Source organism: Apium graveolens, chromosome 3 (assembly GCF_009905375.1).
Source record: "Apium graveolens cultivar Ventura chromosome 3, ASM990537v1, whole genome shotgun sequence".
Classification (NCBI taxonomy): Eukaryota; Viridiplantae; Streptophyta; class Magnoliopsida; order Apiales; family Apiaceae; genus Apium; species Apium graveolens.
Genome location: NC_133649.1, coordinates 292,454,695 through 292,477,388, shown reverse-complemented (window position 1 = coordinate 292,477,388; position 22,694 = coordinate 292,454,695). Strand labels below are relative to the sequence as shown.

The following is a 22,694-nucleotide window of genomic DNA, read 5'->3' as shown; positions in this document are numbered from 1 at the left end:
TTATAAGCAAAGTTCTAACAGATTTATTTTCAAACACAAGATAAGGTTGGAAGATAAGTTTGTTTGAAAATATTTGAATGAAACTTTGAAACTAATCTGTTAGTACGTTTGAAAAAGATAAATCAAGTAAAGAGATAAGTCTTGAGAGATTTAAACTTGATTTATAAGATAAGGTGATGAGTTTGTTTGAGATAAGGTTTATCCAGATAAACAAGATATACATAAAACCCTAACAAACCTAATCCTGAGAAATAGCCACTGCTGGAAAATCTGAACAAACTGCAAAGCTTGAATCTCGTTTACTTGCATTCTGTTTATCTTCTGTTTATCTGCAATCATCATAAACCTGAGCATCTAACAGTATATCCAATCTAACCCCAGTATTGTATGGCCTCCATAACTAATACAGGCCCAAATATTTGTTAACCAGCAGGTTCATCTATTGTTAAAGATTACATTCTTAAACTTGTGTACTATTGACTCATGACATAATGATAATGTAGATCGCTATCAAAACATGAAATGCTATCGAGAACTTATAGTAATTTCGAAGTACCTAATTACTTCAATACGATTTGATATATTTGAGATTATTGTTGTTAAGGACTACTATATTGAACATTTTGGCTAATGTACTCTGCTAACAACCTTGTGGAGCTACTCCTGTAGTTGAACCCTGAAGAAAATTTCTGTTTGAAAATGGCCAGTAAGAGATCAGAATTCTCTCTCCTCAGATGCATCAGGCATCAGGATGCTAAGAAGCCCCTGAGATAATGAAGTTATCGCGGGCTTGATGTTAACCTCTTATTGCATCGCGAGCATATACAGATGACAGATGTTCCTGCAAACCCTGTAGATGAAGCATTGCCAGGAATACCAGGATCTGGAATTTTAACTTGATCTCAATACAATTATAAATTTCATTGCAGCTCAATGTGACAACTAGGTGAAATAAGAAAGATCGAAAATACGCTATCAACAGGCAATTATTAACCTAAATAACTTAAACAAGATTACATATAACGGCATTCTTGATTCTTCCAACAGTGAGATTTGAGAACTAGAGAAAAGTTGCCAGTTCAGACTCTGAAATTTCTAAATTTCAGATAACACGTGAATAGTTAAAAAAATGTAAAAAGGTTTAAGTAACATGCTGGTTGAACAGGTAAACTAAAAAGTTACCAAGAAGTTTGTGATGTTCAGATAAAAGATCCGTACAGTCTAAAGCACAAGAACAGCAGAGTCTGCAGAGTCAAACACAAAGAAAAATGTAGCATGCACGGCTCCTCACACGCCATTCTCCAAAGGCCATCAACTGCACTGGATGGATTTTGCAAATGGCATGCAGGGAGCCAGGCATGCATTTACTTATTTCTCCATACCTGCAGACACACACACAGATTACAATTTTACCGTGAATTTGGATCTCTCGAGAGTCGAAAAATCTTCGTCTTCCTCTGACACTTTAAGGTTTTAGATGGACCGGTTCTCAACAATATCGAGCACTCTTTCGTCACGGATTAGTCTAACATTAAAAGAAGCTAGTATATGTAGAGAGGGAGCAAGGGAAGAGAGAATAGAATGTATAACTCACAAAAACAAGTTTAGTTATGAAGATGGAATTAATGTAAATAGAGAAACAAGTAGGCAGCATATTCCACACCACCCCACCCCACAAGCCACCTTACCTTTTTTCCAGAAACAAACCAACAAACTTTAGAGTTGGCAAGTAATGATAGAATGCTAACAAATGCCTAAGAAGCCAACTTCACCTGAAACACACCACCCCTCCTTTCTACTTTTTCTTGTCAAGAGGAGGAGGAAAAGTATATAAGGATGACATTTATGTTGGTTTAGTCTAAAAATAGTATATAAAAAGCTACATTATATGAAACTTATATGAGGGTTCTACAAAAGCATTGGCAAAAAAGTGTGGCAGAATTTAAGTGAAAATTGCATGATAGAAGGGATGATGACAATCTACTTTGAGATTTAAGGGTCACAAGGAAAAGCAAAGCCCAAGGGTCTCTTTTGCTTTTACTTTTAACTTCTGAAACTGGTTTTGTCTGTAACTGTTTGTATTGGGGTTGTTTCTGGATTCCTATCTCTTTTCACACCTCATTGTGTTATTTAATCTCTAAAGGACAAACTCTTTTCCTCTTTTTCTGTATGTCCACTAACTACATATGATTCTTCATCATAAAAGTGCTAACTGCTACCTTCACAAATCACACCACCTAACCACTCCTGATCCTAAAACCGAATCGAGTCGAATTTTTTATATCAAACTCGATATGTAAGTATTTTCTTATCAAGACAGGATCACCTAGCTTATTAGACAGATTTTAATTTGAGCTCGAATTGAAATTATCTGCTTTAGGATTAGTTTTCTCGAACTTTAGATCCACATGGACGAGTCATTAAAGCTTAAGCCTATTCACAAAGATCCAAAATTTGGTTACAACTTAAGAGTATCTTCAACAGGGGTTGTCAAAAAATTGTCAATCTTACAAAGTCATCATTATATTAGTATTTTATTTTTACTCAATTTTATATCAACTTGACAACATTTACTCCAATAGTTAGCAACATACGAAAGTTGTATATATGATACTTTAATTAAATTGTAAATACCACATAAACTAAAAGAATTAGGGTCCCTTTCCCAACTATGGTTGGTTGGGATTTATTTCACGGCCAACCCTTATGCGATTCATTGCGGAATACGAGAACTGATAAATTTTAAAATCTATAGTTAACAGTTTTTATTCGATTAAAACTCAAAAATAAGTATAAGCGAGACAATTTCAAGCGATTAAGGTGATAACAGACGCAATTTCTTGTTCTTCTATTTCAACAAGTAAATTTATATTATTTTTAATTTTTTATGATTATTTAAAGTAATTAAATTTGAAAATTTGAATTAAGTGATATAAAAAGGAAAAATAAGCCCGCAAGGGTTGGTTCAGTTGGTTAAAGAATGGATAATTATCCTCTTAGTCACAGGTTCGAATCCCACGGGAGGAGAATTTATGATTATGCCTCCTGAGCCAGGGCATGTTGCCTAAAGGCGGTTTACCTTAGTTCACGTGGTTTGCAGGCTATTGCATGAGCCTCTAGGGTTTACCCAGTGCGCACTCGAACGGTAGCGGCTGCGGGTTAGTTACGATAAAAAAAAATTCAAAAAAAATCAAAAAATTATGTAGGAAAATAAAAACTTTGAAAAAAAATATATTGTAATTTTTTTGACTAAATTTATGTTAATTTTAATTTTTTTATGATTTTTTGAAGTAATTTATATTTGAAAATTCGAAAAAGGAGGTTGGTGGGAATGCATTTAATGCTCCTTCCGCAATGATTCATTGCGGAAAAATATTGGTAAATGTGCATTTAATGCTTCCGCAACTGAAGGAGTATTCAATTCTCCAAACAACCAACGCGCTAGTGACACGCGAATTATAAAAAGTTTCATACAATGAATCATTGCGGAAGCAGTGATTTTTTTTCTTTTTTTTAAACAATTTTTGTGTGTCACAAAAAAAAATTAAAAAATTTTAAAATTCATTATAAATTTGATGCCCCTTGTTGATTTTATATAAATTTTTGATATCATTTTTTAAAAAGATTTGAACATAAATATTGTTTATGTTACATTCTATTTTGGTAAAATAAGTACACTAAAAAAATTAACAAATATAATATTAATTTTAGAATAATTTATTTATGATATAAAGTCCGATTAGAATAGAATAATATACAATTATGTATCAAAATATTTTAACATATCATAACCATGAATGAAGTACTTTGAGTATAAAGGGTAAAAGTCTTTTTTACTCATTTTTGCACATGACCATACTGAAATACCCACGTACTTGAACTACCGCCTTAACTGCCCACGGGATACGCCTACAGACGCTGCGTATCAATCCTTGCGCCAACAGAGATCCCAAAACAGGAAAATATGTTCATAAGTTTGCAAAGATGTGCATGCTCAAGCACTATATCCAGTTGATACACCAGTGTATAGTTGGTATCTCATAGACACGCCAGAGACGAGACAAAGAGAGATACACTCTTTTGTATGGATACATCAACAAGTCATGTAAAAGAAGGCTGGTTACGCCTATACATGAGACGTTTTGATCGGACACGCCGCGTGTAGAAGGGTCTGCGCTGAGTTTTCCAAAATGGAATTAAAAAAGTGGGCAGGTAAGCAAGCATATATACAAAAATATGTAAGCATATAAATGAGATGTAAGTAGTTAAAATCACGACTATATGTTAATCAGGATATCATGATGAAGATTAATGATAACATACACCCCAATTAATGATAATCAGCATGACAGTAGGAATCAGGATACATTCCTCGTAATATGAATCACAGCAACCCAAGTAGAAAGATATTTTGCATTGGGTGGGCTTCATGGTTCAACCTTTTTGACATACGCCTAATACAGGAGCGTATAAGGTGGGTAAAAAGGTCGGTGGGTAAAAAGGTCGGAACTTCAGCAGCTGGGTATTTTGGACGCGAGTGAAGCAAAAAGTAGTTAATTTGGGCAATTTTTCTAGTATAAATTCTATCATTTTTTTGAAATGGAAAATTTTGTACATATAAATTTGAAATATATATATATATATATATAATAAATAAACTATCTTCAAAGTGGGCTTCTTATGTTCACATTTATATCTTTCGAAAAGTATTTTATTATTTAGTAAAAATATATTTCATTAAATAATACAATATTAATAATTTTATTAAATATTAATCATTTAATTATTACTACTATTACATTATTTTGAGAAACGTGTACCCGGTATGGTTTTTAATTCGCGTGTCACTAGCGCGTTGGTTGGTTGGAGAAATGAATACTCCTTCTGCAATGAATCATTGCGGAAGCATTAAATGCACATTTACCAATATTTTTCCGCAATGAATCATTGCGGAAGGAGCAACTGCCTATCCCTTTAGGCAGCTATAGGGATCAATCTAAGGTTGGTGTTCGTTTCTTTGAGCTATGAGGGACTTTTCCCCACTTCAGGTTCTGGGAATTTTTTCATGCACTGTTGTAGCTAGAAAATTTCAATTTTAGCTACCTCTGCAAAAAGCACTTCAGTTTTCATGGCTTTCACTTGTGACATATTATCCTTCTCATTTTTAATTTGAAGCGCTTGACAATATCACATATCCTTTCGAGCAATATTGACGTTCACGCATCGGTTAATTTGAACATACAATATGCAGCTTTTAAGGAAGATTGATATTGTATTTGTGAACTCAACAATATTAGGAACTGATAACTCAACATTGGAACAGGACTGGTAAATTATACTAGCTTTACAAGAATTAATCTAAATTTAAAATTTGATATATGCAAAAACCAGGAACTAAGATCTGAATTGGTATCTCCGGGATTTGTTCAGTCCATGAATGATAACAGTCTCTTTATTCATAAACAAGGTACTAATATTATCATTCTTGCAGTTTATGTTGATGATATTATAATCACCGGAAGTAGTGAGGTACATATAGCTTCTGTTAAACAGTTTATAGATGACACCTTCAGCAATAAAGATTTAGGGTTGCTGCACTTTTTTCTAGGAATAGAAATTACTTATCAGGCAGATGGTATTGTTCTTGGTCAGCAGAAGTTCACAAAAGAACTACTACATGTACCTGGTTTGGATTTAAGTAATATAGAAATTACTTCATTTCCTGTTAACTTGAAGTTATATGTTGATACTAGAGATTTATATTCGGATCCAGAACTATACAGATCCTTGGTTAGTAAACTCAATTTCTTGACTCACACTAGACCTGATCTATGTTATCCAGTACAGCTTCTAAGTCAGTATATGCAACAACCAAGAGTTCCATATTATGAAGCATTGGTCCATACTTTGAGATATGTGTCACAGACTTCTGGACAGGGTATTTTGTTACAAGCTACAGACAAGTTGACATTACAAGTCTTTTCAGACTCATACTGACCATCTTGTCCTGATTCAAGGAGGACAGTCACATGTTATGTTTGTTACTAGGGAAGTCACCAATTTCTTGGAAATCTAAAAAACAACCAACAGTTCCAAGATCTAGTTCTGAAGCTGAGTATAGGGACATGGCTTCTGCAGCTTCAGAAGTAACTTGGACAGTTAGACTATTGGAAGAATTGGGAGTATGCAACTTGGCCCCAGTTACACTATATTGTGATAATCAGTCACTTATTCATATATCTAAGAATCTTATATTTCATGAACGTACAAAGCATATTGAGGTTGATTGTCACTTTACTAGAGATAAAGTACTCGAAGGGTTGCTACAACTTTCATTTCTTCCTACTTATAATTATTTGGCTGATATATTAACCAAGAGCATTCCTTCTTCTCAGCTCAAGTTGCTTACTGGCAAGTTGGATCTCCATGACTTGTCAGCTCATGTAACTCCAAACTTGAGGGGGACTATTAAAGATATGGATCAAGATACAACGCCATCACAATATAGAAACCCGCATAAAGTTAGTTGATGGTCCATTCTATGCATAGGTACAGTAATTAGCCCATTAGTGAGAATAGTTTTAAGTTAGTTACAGTAACAAACTTTCCCGCTATTTTCTAGTTTTGTATATAGTTTATAACTTTCAGTCATTTCTTGTAATCTTACTCAATAGAATAAATACAATTTGTTCTTCTTCTCCAAGAAATCAACAGATCAGTTGCATTAAAAAAGTTTTCAACAGAGCACTGAGATAAAGTTCATTAATATATTTAGACAACAATGAGATAAGTTTTCAACAGAGCACTGAGATAAGTTTTCAGTGAAATTGTCTTTATGAAATTGAAAGCTTAACAATGGATTTAAAGAAAAGATATGAAGATCATAAACAAATCTTTAGTGAACCAGACAGTTGCAATAAGTGTCAACAGTTTGTGAAGGAACTGGATAATCTAGTTCTTCGTGAGGTTAATACAATGATGACACATCTGACGCCTTGTTATTTTTGATTATTTTGGCCGGAGTTTGTTTTGATCTAGGAAAATAATAACGAGACTTGACAGTTGTTAATGCTTCTGCAATTGTGCTGCTATGAACAGAGTTGATCTTATGCAGGAGTGTTAATTAGTATGTTCTAGGTATCATTAATATAACAAGGTAGAAGAATGTTATATCATGGATTATAATGATCATAGCTTATGGATATCATGATAAGGTTGAGAAACTTCTGTTAGAATAATATAAATATTATTTTAAAAATAAGTTTGCTTCAAAAGAAAATGATGTGATAGACTCTTCATTTTAAGACTCTTCATTGTGCAAGACCTTTTATTTTGAGACTCTTCATTATGCAAGACCTTTCATTTTGAGACTCTTCATTCTAAGGCTTTTACCTCCCTTAATCAATAATGTGACATGTGACTTTCTACTATCCTTAAGTTACTAGTTTTCACCCCTATAAAAAGGAGCTCTATCCACTCATTTGAGGACACACAAATAAGTTTTTCTCTCAAGTACTTTCAAATAAATATAAATATGCTTTTGGGCAATGATCAAGAATGATTTCAATCTATTTATTTGTACTACACCAAAGAAATAGAGGTCGTGTAACCCTGGAGGTGGATTCCTAAGAGGCCGTGTGTACGTAGTGGGGCAAATCCAACTTTAGGGCAGTGTTAACTCACGCCACGACTCCTATATTCTCACAAGTTATTCGGTTTGCTTTCTCACCTTTTCTTACATTCTAAAGTTAAATTTTGGTGTTATTACATATCTTATCTACCACAATGACTTCCAACACTTTTATTCCTGATATGTCTAAATTAGACCATTTTGATGGAAAAAATTATAAAATGTGGTCCGATAAGATGGAGTTTTTTTGGGTCAGATTGGAGTAGATTATTGTCTTACTAATGATTCAGCCCCCAAAAATTCTAAAAGAGATTTTGAAAAGGATAATAAGACGTGTCGTGGAATGTTATTACATATATTACTATTGCTTTATATTTAATCTATAGTAAATCTTTGAAGACCAAAGAAATATGGGATGTTTTAAAAACCAAGTATGGTTCCGATGATTTTGGGACTAATAATTTTGGGACTAAGAAATATGCATGTAGTCGTTGGCCAAATTTTCGTATGTCTTATGATAAGCGTGTTCTTCAACAAGTTCATGAATATGAATATTTGTGTGCTGATATTATTGCTGAAGGAATGAAAATATGTGACATGTTCCAAGCTAATTGTCTTCTTGAGAAATTATCAGCATCCTGGAAAACATATTTTCATGCGATGAAGCATAAATAAAAGGACTTTAATCTTCAAGAGTTAGTGTCTCATATCGAGATTGAGGAACAAAATCGAATTCAAACAAATGAGACATCACTTGTTCATTCTTCCTTTACTTATAATCTTGTTGTGTCAAAAGATGCAGGTCGTAAAAGAGGACCAAAAGATAAGGGTCCAAATCGGCTTCGTGGCACTAAAATGAAGAATAAGAACTTCAAAGGGAGAAGTCAGTTTAAAGGAAATTGCTTCACTTGTGGAAAGTTCGGACATGCCGCCAATGAGTGTAGACAAGGACATGGACCTGGTTCAAAAATAAAAGAAGAAAAGTCTCAAGCTCAAGCCAATCTCACTGAATAAATCATAGTTGCTATCGTATCTGAAGTAAATCTAGTGAGCAAATATTTCTGAATGGGTGGTGGATACAGGTGCAACTCGCCATATTTGTTCAAATAGGGAGATGTTCGAGGACTATGACAAAGCATCTATTGGAGAATGCGTCTTCATGGGCAACTCAAGCACTGTGAGTATACTTGGAAAAGGAAAAGTTTCTCTTAAACTTACCTCTGGAAAAACTATTGCATTGCATAATGTTTTACTTATTCCTGATATTCATAGAAACCTAATTTCTGGAGCTTTATTGAACAAATCTGGTAGTAAATTAAAGCTCTACCTATTGAGTTCGAATGATGAGGCCGAAGAAAAATTTCTTATTTATAAGGCTGAAGTTGAGAATCAGTTAAATATAAAAATTAAAAGGTTAAGATCATATAGGGGCGGAGAATATAATGGGGAAACTTTAAAGAAATTTTGTGAACTAAATGGAATTATTCATGAGGTTACAGCTCCATATACGCTTGAACAAAATGGAATAGTTGAACGAAAAAATAGAACTCTTAAGGATATGATGAATTTCATGCTTATTCGTTCAGGAATGCCTATTAACATGTGGGGTGAAGTTATTCTTTATGCTTGTTATGTGCTTAATCGTGTGTCATATAAAAGATTTGATAAAACTCCTTATGAATTATGGAAGGCTTTCAAGCCCAACCTGAGTTACCTCAAAGTGTGGGGGTATTTGGGAAAAGTAGGGCTCCCAGATTTTCAAAGAAGTAAAATTGGGCCCAAGACTGTTGATGGTATTTTCATCGGTTTTAATGGTGGTGCATATATACTCATTCTTAAGGATACATATGGCTTTGGTCCATTTAAAGAGTCAAGAGATGTTGAGTTTTGTGAGCATATTTTCCTGTGAAAGTTCATGTGCAACCGTCCTTAGTTTCTACATCTTCTTCCTCTATATCACATCATAATATTACATATTTTAATAAAAGTCCTGAACCTAGAGGGAGTAAAAGAGCTAGAGTTGAGACTAGTTTTGGGCCTGACTTTTTAATTACCTTTTTGACTGAAAAAGAGTTTGCAAGTGAGGAGGAGATAAATGCTTTCATTCTTGAAGAAGACCCTAAAACCTATAAGGAGGCCATGAGATCAATTGACTCTAATTTTTAACTAGAAGCCATTAACAGTGAAATAGAGTCCATTATGAATAATAACACTTGGGTTTTATGTGATCTTCCTAAAGGTTGTAAAGCACTGGGAAGCAAGTGAATTTTCAGAAAAAAAAATAAACCCTGATGGATCAATTAAAAAATACAAAGCCATGCTAGTGGTTGGTGGACATCGACAAAAGAAATGGGTAGATTTCTTTGATACTTATTCTCCTGTGACCAATATTTTCACCATAAGAGCTTTAATAGCTCTTGCATCCATTCATAATCTTATTATGCATCAAATGGATGTAAAGACTGCTTTTTAAATGGAGATTTAAATGAGGAGATATACATGAAGCAACCAGAAGGATGTATTGTCCTTGGATATGAAGACAAGGTATGCCGGCTTATAAGATCATTATATGGTCTTAAACAAGCTCTGAAAGACTGGTATGAAAAATTTCATCAAACTATCACCTCTAATGGCTTCCAGGTAAATGGTTCTGATGCATGTGTTTATTCTAAATTTGATCAATTTGGTTGTGTGGTCATATGTCTATATGTGGATGATATGTTAATATTTTGTACCAATATTGATGTAGTAAATACAAGCAAATCTTTCTTAAACTCATGTTTTGATATGAAGGATTTAGGAGAAGCGGATGTGATTCTTGGCATAAAGATTACTAGAAATTTATATGGGTTAACATTAAATCAGTCTCATTATATTGAGAAAATTTTAAAGAAAGTTAATCAATTTGATTGTACCCCTTTGAAAACTCCATATGATCCTAGTATTCATTTGAAAAAGAATAAAGGTAGCAGTGTTTTCCAGGAAGAATATGCCAAGATAATTGGAAGCGTAATGTTATTAATGAACCATACCAGGCCTGATATAGCGTATGCTGTTAGTAGACTCAGTAGATACACTCACAATCCTAATCGTGATCATTAGGGTGCTTTGATTAGATTGTTGAAGTATTTAAAAGGCACTATCAATTGGGGTTTAAATTATCAAAGAACTCCATGTGTTTTAGAAGGATATTGTGATGCAAATTGGGATGTTAGACAATGATGAGATTCAGTCTACTAGTGGTTATGTCATTACTCTTGCGGGAGCTGCTATATCTTGGAAATCTTCAAAACAAACTTGTCATGCTAAATCCCCACAGGAATTTGAGTTTATTGCGCTGGAGTTGGCAGGACAAGAAGCCGAATGGCTTAGATGTTTACTTGTTGATATTCCTTTGTTTTTTTAATTGTAGGTAAACCACAGCCGTAACCTTTCCGGTGCGTACTGAGTAAATCCTATGGACTCACGCGATAGACCTCTAATTATGAGAGTGTGAAGGATTTTTAAGGATGTTAAAAATGGTTGTCCATATTTTTTGAAAAATGTCAAACATCTTACAAATTGTTCAAAGAAATTTACAAATAAACACATATAGCCAGATTATTGATTATTTACAAGTAGTAATAACGGGTCGAATTTCGGATTTCGAATTTTTTGAATATTTTGGTGTACGGACAGAGGTGAAAACACAACCAGTGTCATTTGTGAAAAGTTTGGTTATTTAGCACTCCTCTCGTCTTTTTATAAATTTGTACAAATTGTATTTTATATTTATATCAAAAAAAATTTCCATTTTATGTAAAGTATATTACAATTTGTATCCTATCAGTTTGACAAAAAAATAGATAAATACTCGTACCTAAATTGGTCCTAAACTTAGGAATCAGATTCAGTTTGCAACCCTTCCATTAAATTCACTCTGTTAACATTAAATATAGTTTTTTACAGGGGTTTCGTAATTGAATAATATAAATTCTGATTTTTATCAAAAAAAAATAGTATAATTTGGTTTGATTTCCTAAAATATTTTTTTACTCAAATATTAATACTCTCATCTATCTCTACTTAAAAGAATTAAATATAAAAGTTTTAATCTCATAAAATTTATCTATTCTTTTTAAAGAATAATAACATTTTGACTTTAGAAAATCTATTGTTTGCATAATATTATTTTTAAAAATTATAGGTAAATCTCCATTATTTAAGTGTCAAATTATGTATGTATATTATTTTTATAAAAAATAATAACTTTTTTTGAATATAAAACCCAATCATAATATATGGCTTTTAGTAAAACTAAAAGTTATATTATATAATGACGAAAATGCCCTTAAACTTTTTATCGATAACGGACAAAAAAATGACAGGGGATATAAATTGAAGCTGATTACGATGTTTGGGGTGTTTTTTTGTGGAAGATAGACATGAGTTGCAAATTGTAATATACTCCGGTCCCTTCTAATTGTTTACATTTCTGCGAAAGTGTCTGACACGTATTTTAAGGTGCATAAAAATTATAGTTATGTAACTTATTTTTACAATTTTCTTTTTCTGAATAAAAGTTGAATGTTTTAATTTTTATTTAGAAAAACAAAATTGTAAAAAAAATTACAAAACTATACTTTATATGCACATTAAAATGCATGTCAGACACTCTCTAAAAAATGTAAACAATTGAAAGGGACGGAGGGAGTACTATTTTATGTAAATAGGATATTGAATTGTTAGAAATGTTTAATACACCTGGGAATTGTTATTTTTCTTAAATTTGAACGAAAAAATTGTTACTTTTATCATTGTTTTTCAAAAACCGCATAAGTTTGAAATGAAATAGTATCAAATTTTAATAATTTATTAAAATGATTCAAAATCTGAGTTGGACTTTAAATTTAAAAGCTTGGCTTGATTTGCAACTTAGCGTGTCAAACCGGACTTGTAAAAGAAAATTAGATGTTGCCTAACCACGAGTTGGGATTACCTCATCAAACTTCTAATTCTTATAAGAGCATTTTCAATAGTATCGGTTATAATTGATTGACTAAACCGAACTTGTAAGATAATATGTAAAATTTGTTAAATCTGTAAGATATTGCACTTCGATGATATTGGATATATTGGTTAGCTATATTTTAAAAATAGTATGTTATTAAAATTTTATATTGTTATAAATAGAATATATTACTTTAATATGATAATAATTGATTAGAATTTTTTTTACAGATTTTTTACAGGTTTGTTGTGATTCAACAAATATAGTCAATATCAAGAGGTTGACTATATTTATAGAGAAGAGGAATATACCATTGGAGATGGATTTTTTTTAACATAATCTCTATATTTTTTATTTATAACATGTATTAATGATTTTTAGCTAAGTTTTGTACATAGTTGGAGATGCTCTAAGAGTATATAATAATTGGTGCATTTTCAATAATACACCTGCCCCGTCAATTATATAGGACAAAATCTAGAGAGTAAAATTTATCAAACTCGCGAAACTGTACGAATCAAACTATTGCATTGCATAATGTTTTACTTATTCCTGATATTCATAGAAACCTAATTTCTGGAGCTTTATTGAACAAATCTGGTAGTAAATTAAAGCTCTACCTATTGAGTTCGAATGATGAGGCCGAAGAAAAATTTCTTATTTATAAGGCTGAAGTTGAGAATCAGTTAAATATAAAAATTAAAAGGTTAAGATCATATAGGGGCGGAGAATATAATGGGGAAACTTTAAAGAAATTTTGTGAACTAAATGGAATTATTCATGAGGTTACAGCTCCATATACGCTTGAACAAAATGGAATAGTTGAACGAAAAAATAGAACTCTTAAGGATATGATGAATTTCATGCTTATTCGTTCAGGAATGCCTATTAACATGTGGGGTGAAGTTATTCTTTATGCTTGTTATGTGCTTAATCGTGTGTCATATAAAAGATTTGATAAAACTCCTTATGAATTATGGAAGGCTTTCAAGCCCAACCTGAGTTACCTCAAAGTGTGGGGGTATTTGGGAAAAGTAGGGCTCCCAGATTTTCAAAGAAGTAAAATTGGGCCCAAGACTGTTGATGGTATTTTCATCGGTTTTAATGGTGGTGCATATATACTCATTCTTAAGGATACATATGGCTTTGGTCCATTTAAAGAGTCAAGAGATGTTGAGTTTTGTGAGCATATTTTCCTGTGAAAGTTCATGTGCAACCGTCCTTAGTTTCTACATCTTCTTCCTCTATATCACATCATAATATTACATATTTTAATAAAAGTCCTGAACCTAGAGGGAGTAAAAGAGCTAGAGTTGAGACTAGTTTTGGGCCTGACTTTTTAATTACCTTTTTGACTGAAAAAGAGTTTGCAAGTGAGGAGGAGATAAATGCTTTCATTCTTGAAGAAGACCCTAAAACCTATAAGGAGGCCATGAGATCAATTGACTCTAATTTTTAACTAGAAGCCATTAACAGTGAAATAGAGTCCATTATGAATAATAACACTTGGGTTTTATGTGATCTTCCTAAAGGTTGTAAAGCACTGGGAAGCAAGTGAATTTTCAGAAAAAAAAATAAACCCTGATGGATCAATTAAAAAATACAAAGCCATGCTAGTGGTTGGTGGACATCGACAAAAGAAATGGGTAGATTTCTTTGATACTTATTCTCCTGTGACCAATATTTTCACCATAAGAGCTTTAATAGCTCTTGCATCCATTCATAATCTTATTATGCATCAAATGGATGTAAAGACTGCTTTTTAAATGGAGATTTAAATGAGGAGATATACATGAAGCAACCAGAAGGATGTATTGTCCTTGGATATGAAGACAAGGTATGCCGGCTTATAAGATCATTATATGGTCTTAAACAAGCTCTGAAAGACTGGTATGAAAAATTTCATCAAACTATCACCTCTAATGGCTTCCAGGTAAATGGTTCTGATGCATGTGTTTATTCTAAATTTGATCAATTTGGTTGTGTGGTCATATGTCTATATGTGGATGATATGTTAATATTTTGTACCAATATTGATGTAGTAAATACAAGCAAATCTTTCTTAAACTCATGTTTTGATATGAAGGATTTAGGAGAAGCGGATGTGATTCTTGGCATAAAGATTACTAGAAATTTATATGGGTTAACATTAAATCAGTCTCATTATATTGAGAAAATTTTAAAGAAAGTTAATCAATTTGATTGTACCCCTTTGAAAACTCCATATGATCCTAGTATTCATTTGAAAAAGAATAAAGGTAGCAGTGTTTTCCAGGAAGAATATGCCAAGATAATTGGAAGCGTAATGTTATTAATGAACCATACCAGGCCTGATATAGCGTATGCTGTTAGTAGACTCAGTAGATACACTCACAATCCTAATCGTGATCATTAGGGTGCTTTGATTAGATTGTTGAAGTATTTAAAAGGCACTATCAATTGGGGTTTAAATTATCAAAGAACTCCATGTGTTTTAGAAGGATATTGTGATGCAAATTGGGATGTTAGACAATGATGAGATTCAGTCTACTAGTGGTTATGTCATTACTCTTGCGGGAGCTGCTATATCTTGGAAATCTTCAAAACAAACTTGTCATGCTAAATCCCCACAGGAATTTGAGTTTATTGCGCTGGAGTTGGCAGGACAAGAAGCCGAATGGCTTAGATGTTTACTTGTTGATATTCCTTTGTGGGGGAAGTCAGCTCCATCAATTTCGATGCATTGTGACTCACAAGTTGCAATGGGACTAGTGAATAATCTACTCTACAATGGAAAGAAAAGACATATTTGATTGAGGCATGCTATAGTTCGAAGTCTGATCAGAAATAATGTGATATCACTCCGGTATGTAAAATTAGAGAGGAATATTGCAGATCCTCTCAACAAAGGCCTTTATAGAAAATTAGTGTTGGAGTCAGCACTAGAAATGGGTTTAAAGCCTATTGTGGAGTGAATTGTGGTGTATACCCATCTTAGACATGTCTAAGTTCAATGGGTCAAACGAAATCACAAAAGAACTCATTTTATGTATACTACTACCATTCCTATAAATAAAGTGATAGTAGTATTTTTTTTATTGTCATATGTGTAAGGATGAGTTTATACTCTTAATAAGTTCATAACCTCGTAAGAGGTGGTTTGCGACAATACAAACTTGATGAACTTACCTATGTGAATGTGGGGGCTACGCCTAACCCCCTACGAGAGTCCTTTAGGCGAAGGACCTCTAGAGCGTTCACGATAATCCAGGTACAACATGGGGCATTTTTACATAATAATGCGAAATCACTTCTTGATTTGAGAAAGGTTTAAGTGCGCAAGTATGTTCTCACCAACTACCATGAGAGGTTCAAGAACTTTCTACCTAACATGGTTGTGAAGCATGTTTGTATGCACTGGGTATCAATTCAAGTCCACAAGACATTGATGCTTAGAAACCGACTATCCATTGCCCAAATTATTTTTCTTTTGAATCATGTGGGGGAATGTTGGAATAATATAGAAAATATTCTAAAAATAAGTTTGCTTCAAAAGAAAATGATATGTTAGACTCTTCATTTCGAAACTCTTCATTGTGCAAGACCTTTCATTTTGAGACTCTTCATTGTGCAAGACCTTTCATTTTGAGACTCTTTATTCTAAGGTTTTTTACCTCCCTTAATCAAAAATGTGACCTGACTTTTTAATATTCTTAAATTACTAGTTTTCACCCCTATAAAAAGGAGCTCTCTCCCCTCCTCATTTGAAGACACAAACAATTTTTTCTTTAAAGTACTTTCATATAAATATAAACATGCTTTTGGGCAATGATCAAGAGTGATTTCAATCTATTTCTTTGTATTACACCAAAAAAATAGAGGTCGTGTTAACTCACGCCACGACTCCTACATTCTCACAAATTATTCGGTTTGCTTTATCACCTTTTCTTACAGCTTCAACAACGGAAAGTGAAAAGATGTTGCAAAGATAAGAGACCAACGATGCACAAAAGACAGAACAAAGAACAGAACCAGACGTATCAGTTTAGCATCGGATATCATACTCATCCTAAATTGAAGAAGCTATACGAGAAGCTTCTGTAATAATTAAATTTATTGGATCCCGAGAGTGTACGTTCCTGACACAGATTATGTTCTAGGTATCATTAATATAACAAGGTAGAAGAATGTTAAATCATGGAAATTGAAAAATGACACAAACCAATAAAAGGCGAAACAGGGGATATATTTAACATTTGAAGACACTGAGAAAAACCAGTGCCCTGTGATTGATAACAATTGACAATCCAAGAAGAGTGAAACCTCCTACTAAACCAACAATTTACAGCTTGTGCATTAACTCCACTCGACGAGTTCCTTTTTATTCACACGCTGATCATCCTCATCTGGACGATAAATTAAGCGTTGCTCCTGAATGATCCCAGAGCTTTAACAGCTGCTGCTCTCAAGATGTACTGATGGTAGAAGGCGGCAATTGCAGCCCCGATGAATGGTCCTACCCAGAAAATCCACTGCAATAATAGATTGAAAGTAGAACATTTAGTCAATCAAATCTTCGTAAAAGAATATAAACAGTTGACATAGATAACTACACATACTTGATCATCCCAGGCCTTCTCTTTTCCATAGATAACTGCAGCTCCAAAACTACGAGCTGGATTGATTCCAGTTCCGGTGATAGGGATCGTAGCCAAGTGAACCATGAACACAGCAAATCCAATAGGAAGTGGAGCCAACACCTTCAGTAACACAATAAAACATTAACTAAACAAAATCTCGAATATATACTTGAAAATCAGGTACGTTAAATGATGGACTAATTACTCACAGGAACATGAGAATCTCGAGCATTTCTCTTAGGATCGGTAGCAGAGAAAACAGTGTAAACAAGAACAAAAGTACCGATAATTTCAGCACCCAAACCCGTGCCTTTGTTGTAACCATCCGCTAATTCATTAGCCCCTCCACCGTAGCGGATATAATAAGACTTTTGAAAGGCCTTGACCAGCCCAACCCCGCAGATAGCTCCGAGGCACTGAGCGATCATGTACATCACTGCCCGCACCAGTGACACCTTTCGAGCCAGAAACAATCCGAATGTCACAGCTGGATTAATATGCCCCCCTGCAATCAATTTTTGAAACAAGTTATGGTATAAAACTTTACTAATCGACATGCATTATCTAAGACCTGGGACGGATCTAGTAACTGGCACCTTAAACAGAATTTAACGTTTTTTTACAATTAAATTTTGGATTTTATATCAAAGTGCCCACTATCCTTGTCAAAAACTATCAAGTGGCTACTTAATCTCCATGAAAACTCGTTTTGACCACTGTAATCACTATATATCATTATAATAAATTTGAGAAATAAATGACCTAAAATTTAATGAACCGATGATGGGTTTGTTAGAATAATTAATAACAAAGAAGCATAACGTTCCTTTTTGTAATCCATGTGACTCGCACATCATTTACCGATTACGATTCCGTTAATTTTCATATAATTTTTTTCAAGATTTAATCGAGTGTTATATATTTTGATTTTAATGGCCAAAATGAGTCTCCATGAGATCGCGTAGCCGCTTAATAGTTTTTGAGAAGAAAAGTGGACAATTTAATATAAAACCCTTAAATTTTTTGAAATAATGAAGTGCCTCCGCAAAAATTAAAAATCATAAGGTGTCTTCTCAAAATATACTCGTGGCTGTGGCACTGACCTGAAATTCCGGCAGTACAGTAAACGAGGACGAAGATCATGCCACCGAAGGCCCAAGCAATGCCGAGAATTCCAACACCACCACACTGGTCTGTTTCAGACTGTGACTTGTAGCCAATAACAGTGAGGACAGTAATGTAAAGAAACAAAAGAGTTGCAACAAACTCAGCAATGATGGCCCTGTAAAATGACCAGCTACCAAGTTCTTCAGCATCAAAGAAATCAACTGGAGGAGGGTCTTGGTAGTCTCGGCCATGCTCTGCAACCTCAATGTCCTTCCCCATTAAAATATAACTAAATCTTCTGCTTTTTTGACTTCTTGTTTTTTTGTTAAGACAGGAGATGATTGTTTTAAGAGTGAAGTAGTAGTGATGTGTATTTATAGCATATACTTCTAGTGATTATGGAGAGGTTAGAATATGCGAGAATGCCCTACACTAGAAAACTAAGCAGTGCTAATATTATTAATTAGTACCGCCCCCATTAATTGAATATTAGAAAATTATTGCACATTTATTAATTGTTTTTAAGGTTCTAAATGGCTCTTTCATTTTCTTTATAAACTTATTTGGTACTACTTAACCTGTCAACGTTCTGTGTCGTGTATAAACGTTATGTGTACTTTCGTGTTTTCGTGTACCAAAATCTTAAACCAGAACCCGACCCAAATTTGGATTCGTGTACCAATTTGGTGACACTAATCCGAAACTAATATATTCGTGTTTACCCGTTTTCAGTATACTAAAGTACACGGATTATATACGAAAAAAAATTAATTGTTAAAAAATGCTATAGATAATTAAATAGTCTTAAATAATGAACAACAAGCAGTGAAAATGTTCTTGTGTACAACAAACTACAAATTGTTCAACTTTCAAAATAAATTAAAAAACATAAAGTCAACAACTTGATCTTGCTTGTTTTTTTTGCATCCACGACTACGAATTTAAAAATAAAAAATATAGATTTAGTTTACCATGAAAATGAGTGAAATAATGAAGTGCTCAAATAGTCAAAAAACAATAAAATGTAATTTAGTATTTATAATTATATATATGTTATTTAAAATAGGTAAATTCATGTTTGATATGTATTATATATATGTATATTATATATTTTTAAAATTTTAACTATTTATTTATTTAGTTTATTTAGTGTACTTTCGTTCTATGTCGTGTACCTAGATCGGATACCCAAACCCAAAACTAATTATAATCGTGTTTTTTCGTGTCCAAATACTTTCGTATTTGTATATCAAATATTCGAACTCAAACACTAATTATTTGTGTCATTTCATACCGTATTCACGTGTCGTATACCAGTATTGTCAGGTATAGACTACTACTAGCTTCAAATTTATCGAATCGGACAAATTATCAGTCCACCGGAAATTTTTTTACAAACAATAAAGTTTCAAAAAATTAAAAATTAACCGTAGATAATATAATGTTATTCTCCGCATTTCAGTGTTACGATAGATTCACGGGGAAAAAACGCTCCTCGTAAATTATTTGTTCACAAAAACAATTTTATTAATAAAAAACACTTTGAAAATTATAAATTAAGTGCGGATAGTATAACGTCATCCGCTGCTTTTCAATAATATAATATATGGAATTTATTTTTAGTCAAAAAATATATTATTGCTCTTTTTATCAATTTAATTGATAAAAATGAGCTTTTTTTATTGGTGAAATTGATGTGAATGCAGGGGACATTAATATTTATTATTCAACCACCAATAAGAAGAGCTTATTTTCATGGGAGTTAGTGACTATTATGTGCCCTTGTGCACACCATAGAAAATCCTTTCATATATTTACGTGCACATAATAATAAAACCGAAAAATAGAACGGGAATAACTTTCTTCCGAACTTTCAAGAAATTTTGAGCCCTCAAATCCAAGTGGTTGAGGGGGTGCCACGTGTAGGAGAAAACAGGTCACTATCAGAGAAAACCGACCAAGCGTGATGATAGTAACATATAAACACTGTAGCATGATGATGAGGATCGAGGTGGCAGTATCACCCACCACCGCCGCACCGCCCCAGCCCACATTCTTTGATTTAGTTCACCACTCATGAACTGCCACGTTTCACCTGGAAATTGACATCCCACCATTACTTTTTTATAAACAAAATTGATCACAACTCTTTGTCTGTGCGCACATTTTTCATACAGTATTATTAATTGTGTGGGTACAAATAAAATTAGATATACTATTTTTCTGTTTTTTTATATGTTGTTTTTGTATATATTTTTAAATTTTCAAACATATATTTAAAATAATACTCTCTCCGTCCCTTAATAAATTTTCTATATTGACTTTTGATATTATTCATTGTAAGCGATTGACTATTAATTTACGTTTATTCTATGAGATCAAACATAGTCATGATTAATTTTGTTGGATTAGTATTTATGAGTATTTTACTACTTTAATACAATGAAATTTTTATATTTAATACTAATACGAAATTAAAGATATTAACAATCAAAAGTGTGCATTGACAAATTTGTCCAACACAAATAGAAAATGTTTTTAGGGACGGAGGGAGTAAGTTTTTTAAATTTTTTTCTTATAAATTAAAATTTTAGTTATATATTTTTATTAAAAATTATTAATTTAACTATGCGGTCAAAGAACTTTATTTGCCGTACTTCAGGAGTCGGGGCCAAGAAATTTTATTAAAAAATATAATCATCGCCGGGGAAAATTTTACAACAAAGCAAATGACAGAAAAATTAAAGACACATTGAGCCAGAGCCACCCAGTGAGCAGAAGGCATTTCATTCAGTATCACTGCCCAGCTCCAACTCGAATCAACTTACTTGAAAAAAGGCATTGCCAATGCCCCTCCCAAGTGTATATGAGTTTCACGAGTCATTCGAACTTTGGCTCATGAAATATTTGAATTCGGTTTAATAATAGTTTCATATTTCTAGGCTTAAAAGGTTCACAAACCCCATCCAATCTTTTACTTTTTAATCTTTTTATATATATTTTATAATGAACTTTATATATCAGATCTCCGGTATTTGGCAAAATCGATTTGACATTTGAGTAGAACTCATTGAATTTTTTGAAAACCAAGCCTCGAACTTAAAATTAAATACACGGTGAGTAGAAGAATGTTGAATTCAAACTGAAGCCCGGAATATTTTTTAATCGAACTCGAACACGACAATATTCGACTTAATTCCACTCTATTTCCGACACTATACTGTACACTTTGCAACCTCTAGGTTACAGTCCTTTGGTTCTCTGTGTTAGACTGAAAAAGGGCAATTTGTTTTATCTTATGATTATTTTAATAATTTACGTTTCTTTCCTCTTTCAATGCTAAATCTCATAACCAACTCAATTTACATTTACTTTTAACTTATGAATTTATTTGATAGAAAACTACAATGTAATAACAAGTTGAGACTAAACGATGGCAACACTTAGGATCGGATCGTGTTTCGTAAGATCAAAAACCAATCCGTTATGTTTCGGTTCGAATCGTGTTCGGGTTCAGATATTAAAAACAAAAATACAAATTCGATCCATTAGATTTTTTCGGGTTTCGGGTCGATTTCGGGGTTAATTCGGATAATTTAAAAGTAAATAATAAAAAATAAACAAATTTCTATTATGATACAAATATATGTTAGGTAACATATTTTTTTTAATATTAAAAATACAAATATAGTACTACTTTACATATTGTCAAGGTTGGTGCAGTATTCAAGTACTTACTTTCCTAAATGTAGGTTAAAAGTTGAACTCACTCATGCGTGTGCGTTTGTTTAACTAACATAATAATACTCTAAATATTAAGATAATTCAATATCACAATCAAATATAAAAAATTTAATTATTGATAATTATATAAAAAATTTAATTATTGATAATTATTCAACGTCCCGATTATAAATATTAGATTTAAATATTTAATGTATATAAATCATGTATTATTGTTATAAAATTATGTAAGATAAGCATATGCTATAGGATATTTTTCGGGGTTCAGGTTCAAATCGGGTTTGAAACCAATTTCAGGTTTCGGATCGGGTATCGATTCGCTATACCTAAGATCCAAATCCAAACGCTTTCGGGTCTAAAAATAAGATCTGAATCCAAATCCAAAAAATCGGGTAAATCAAAACGGATCAGAACGGGTGGGGTATCCGTCAGGTCGGGTAATATTGCCATCTCGGACTAATCTTTTACCCAGCTCAATTTACATACCAAAAATCAAAACTATAACAATAATACAGGGTGCCTTTTGCATAAATAGATATGCTGAAACAGTGAAACTATAACAGATTGAAAACACGCATCAATTGAATGATAAATCTCCTGCACA

General features: G+C 32.8%; 1 protein-coding gene and 1 long non-coding RNA gene across 2 annotated transcripts; both read right to left on the bottom strand.

The window, feature by feature from the left end:
- Nucleotides 1-542: 542 nt before the first annotated feature.
- LOC141711133 (uncharacterized) lies at nucleotides 543-1,673 on the bottom strand. Its single transcript, XR_012571227.1, has 2 exons — nucleotides 1,414-1,673; nucleotides 543-883 (listed from the first exon to the last, which is right to left on the bottom strand). It is a non-coding gene; the product is annotated as an uncharacterized LOC141711133 (long non-coding RNA).
- A 15,151-nt stretch (nucleotides 1,674-16,824) lies between these two features.
- On the bottom strand, nucleotides 16,825-18,705 carry LOC141713582 (aquaporin PIP2-2-like). The gene is made up of 4 exons (XM_074517061.1): nucleotides 18,343-18,705; nucleotides 17,449-17,744; nucleotides 17,219-17,359; nucleotides 16,825-17,131 (listed from the first exon to the last, which is right to left on the bottom strand). The coding sequence occupies exons 1-4, from the start codon at nucleotides 18,623-18,625 to the stop codon at nucleotides 17,018-17,020; spliced, it is 834 nt and encodes a 277-aa protein (XP_074373162.1). The 5' UTR covers nucleotides 18,626-18,705; the 3' UTR covers nucleotides 16,825-17,017.
- Between the last annotated feature and the right edge of the window lie 3,989 nt (nucleotides 18,706-22,694).

What these genes read in the sequence shown, in the direction of transcription:
- LOC141713582 (XM_074517061.1), bottom strand. Translation starts at nt 18,625, where the DNA reads ATGGGGAAGGACATTGAGGTTGCAGAGCATGGCCGAGACTACCAAGAC. An exon ending in CTGTACTGCCGGAATTTCAG is followed by an intron (nt 17,745 to 18,342) that starts GTCAGTGCCACA and finishes AATTGATTGCAG; the next exon opens with GGGGGCATATTAATCCAGCT. An exon ending in CTCGAGATTCTCATGTTCCT is followed by an intron (nt 17,360 to 17,448) that starts GTGAGTAATTAG and finishes GTGTTACTGAAG; the next exon opens with GTGTTGGCTCCACTTCCTAT.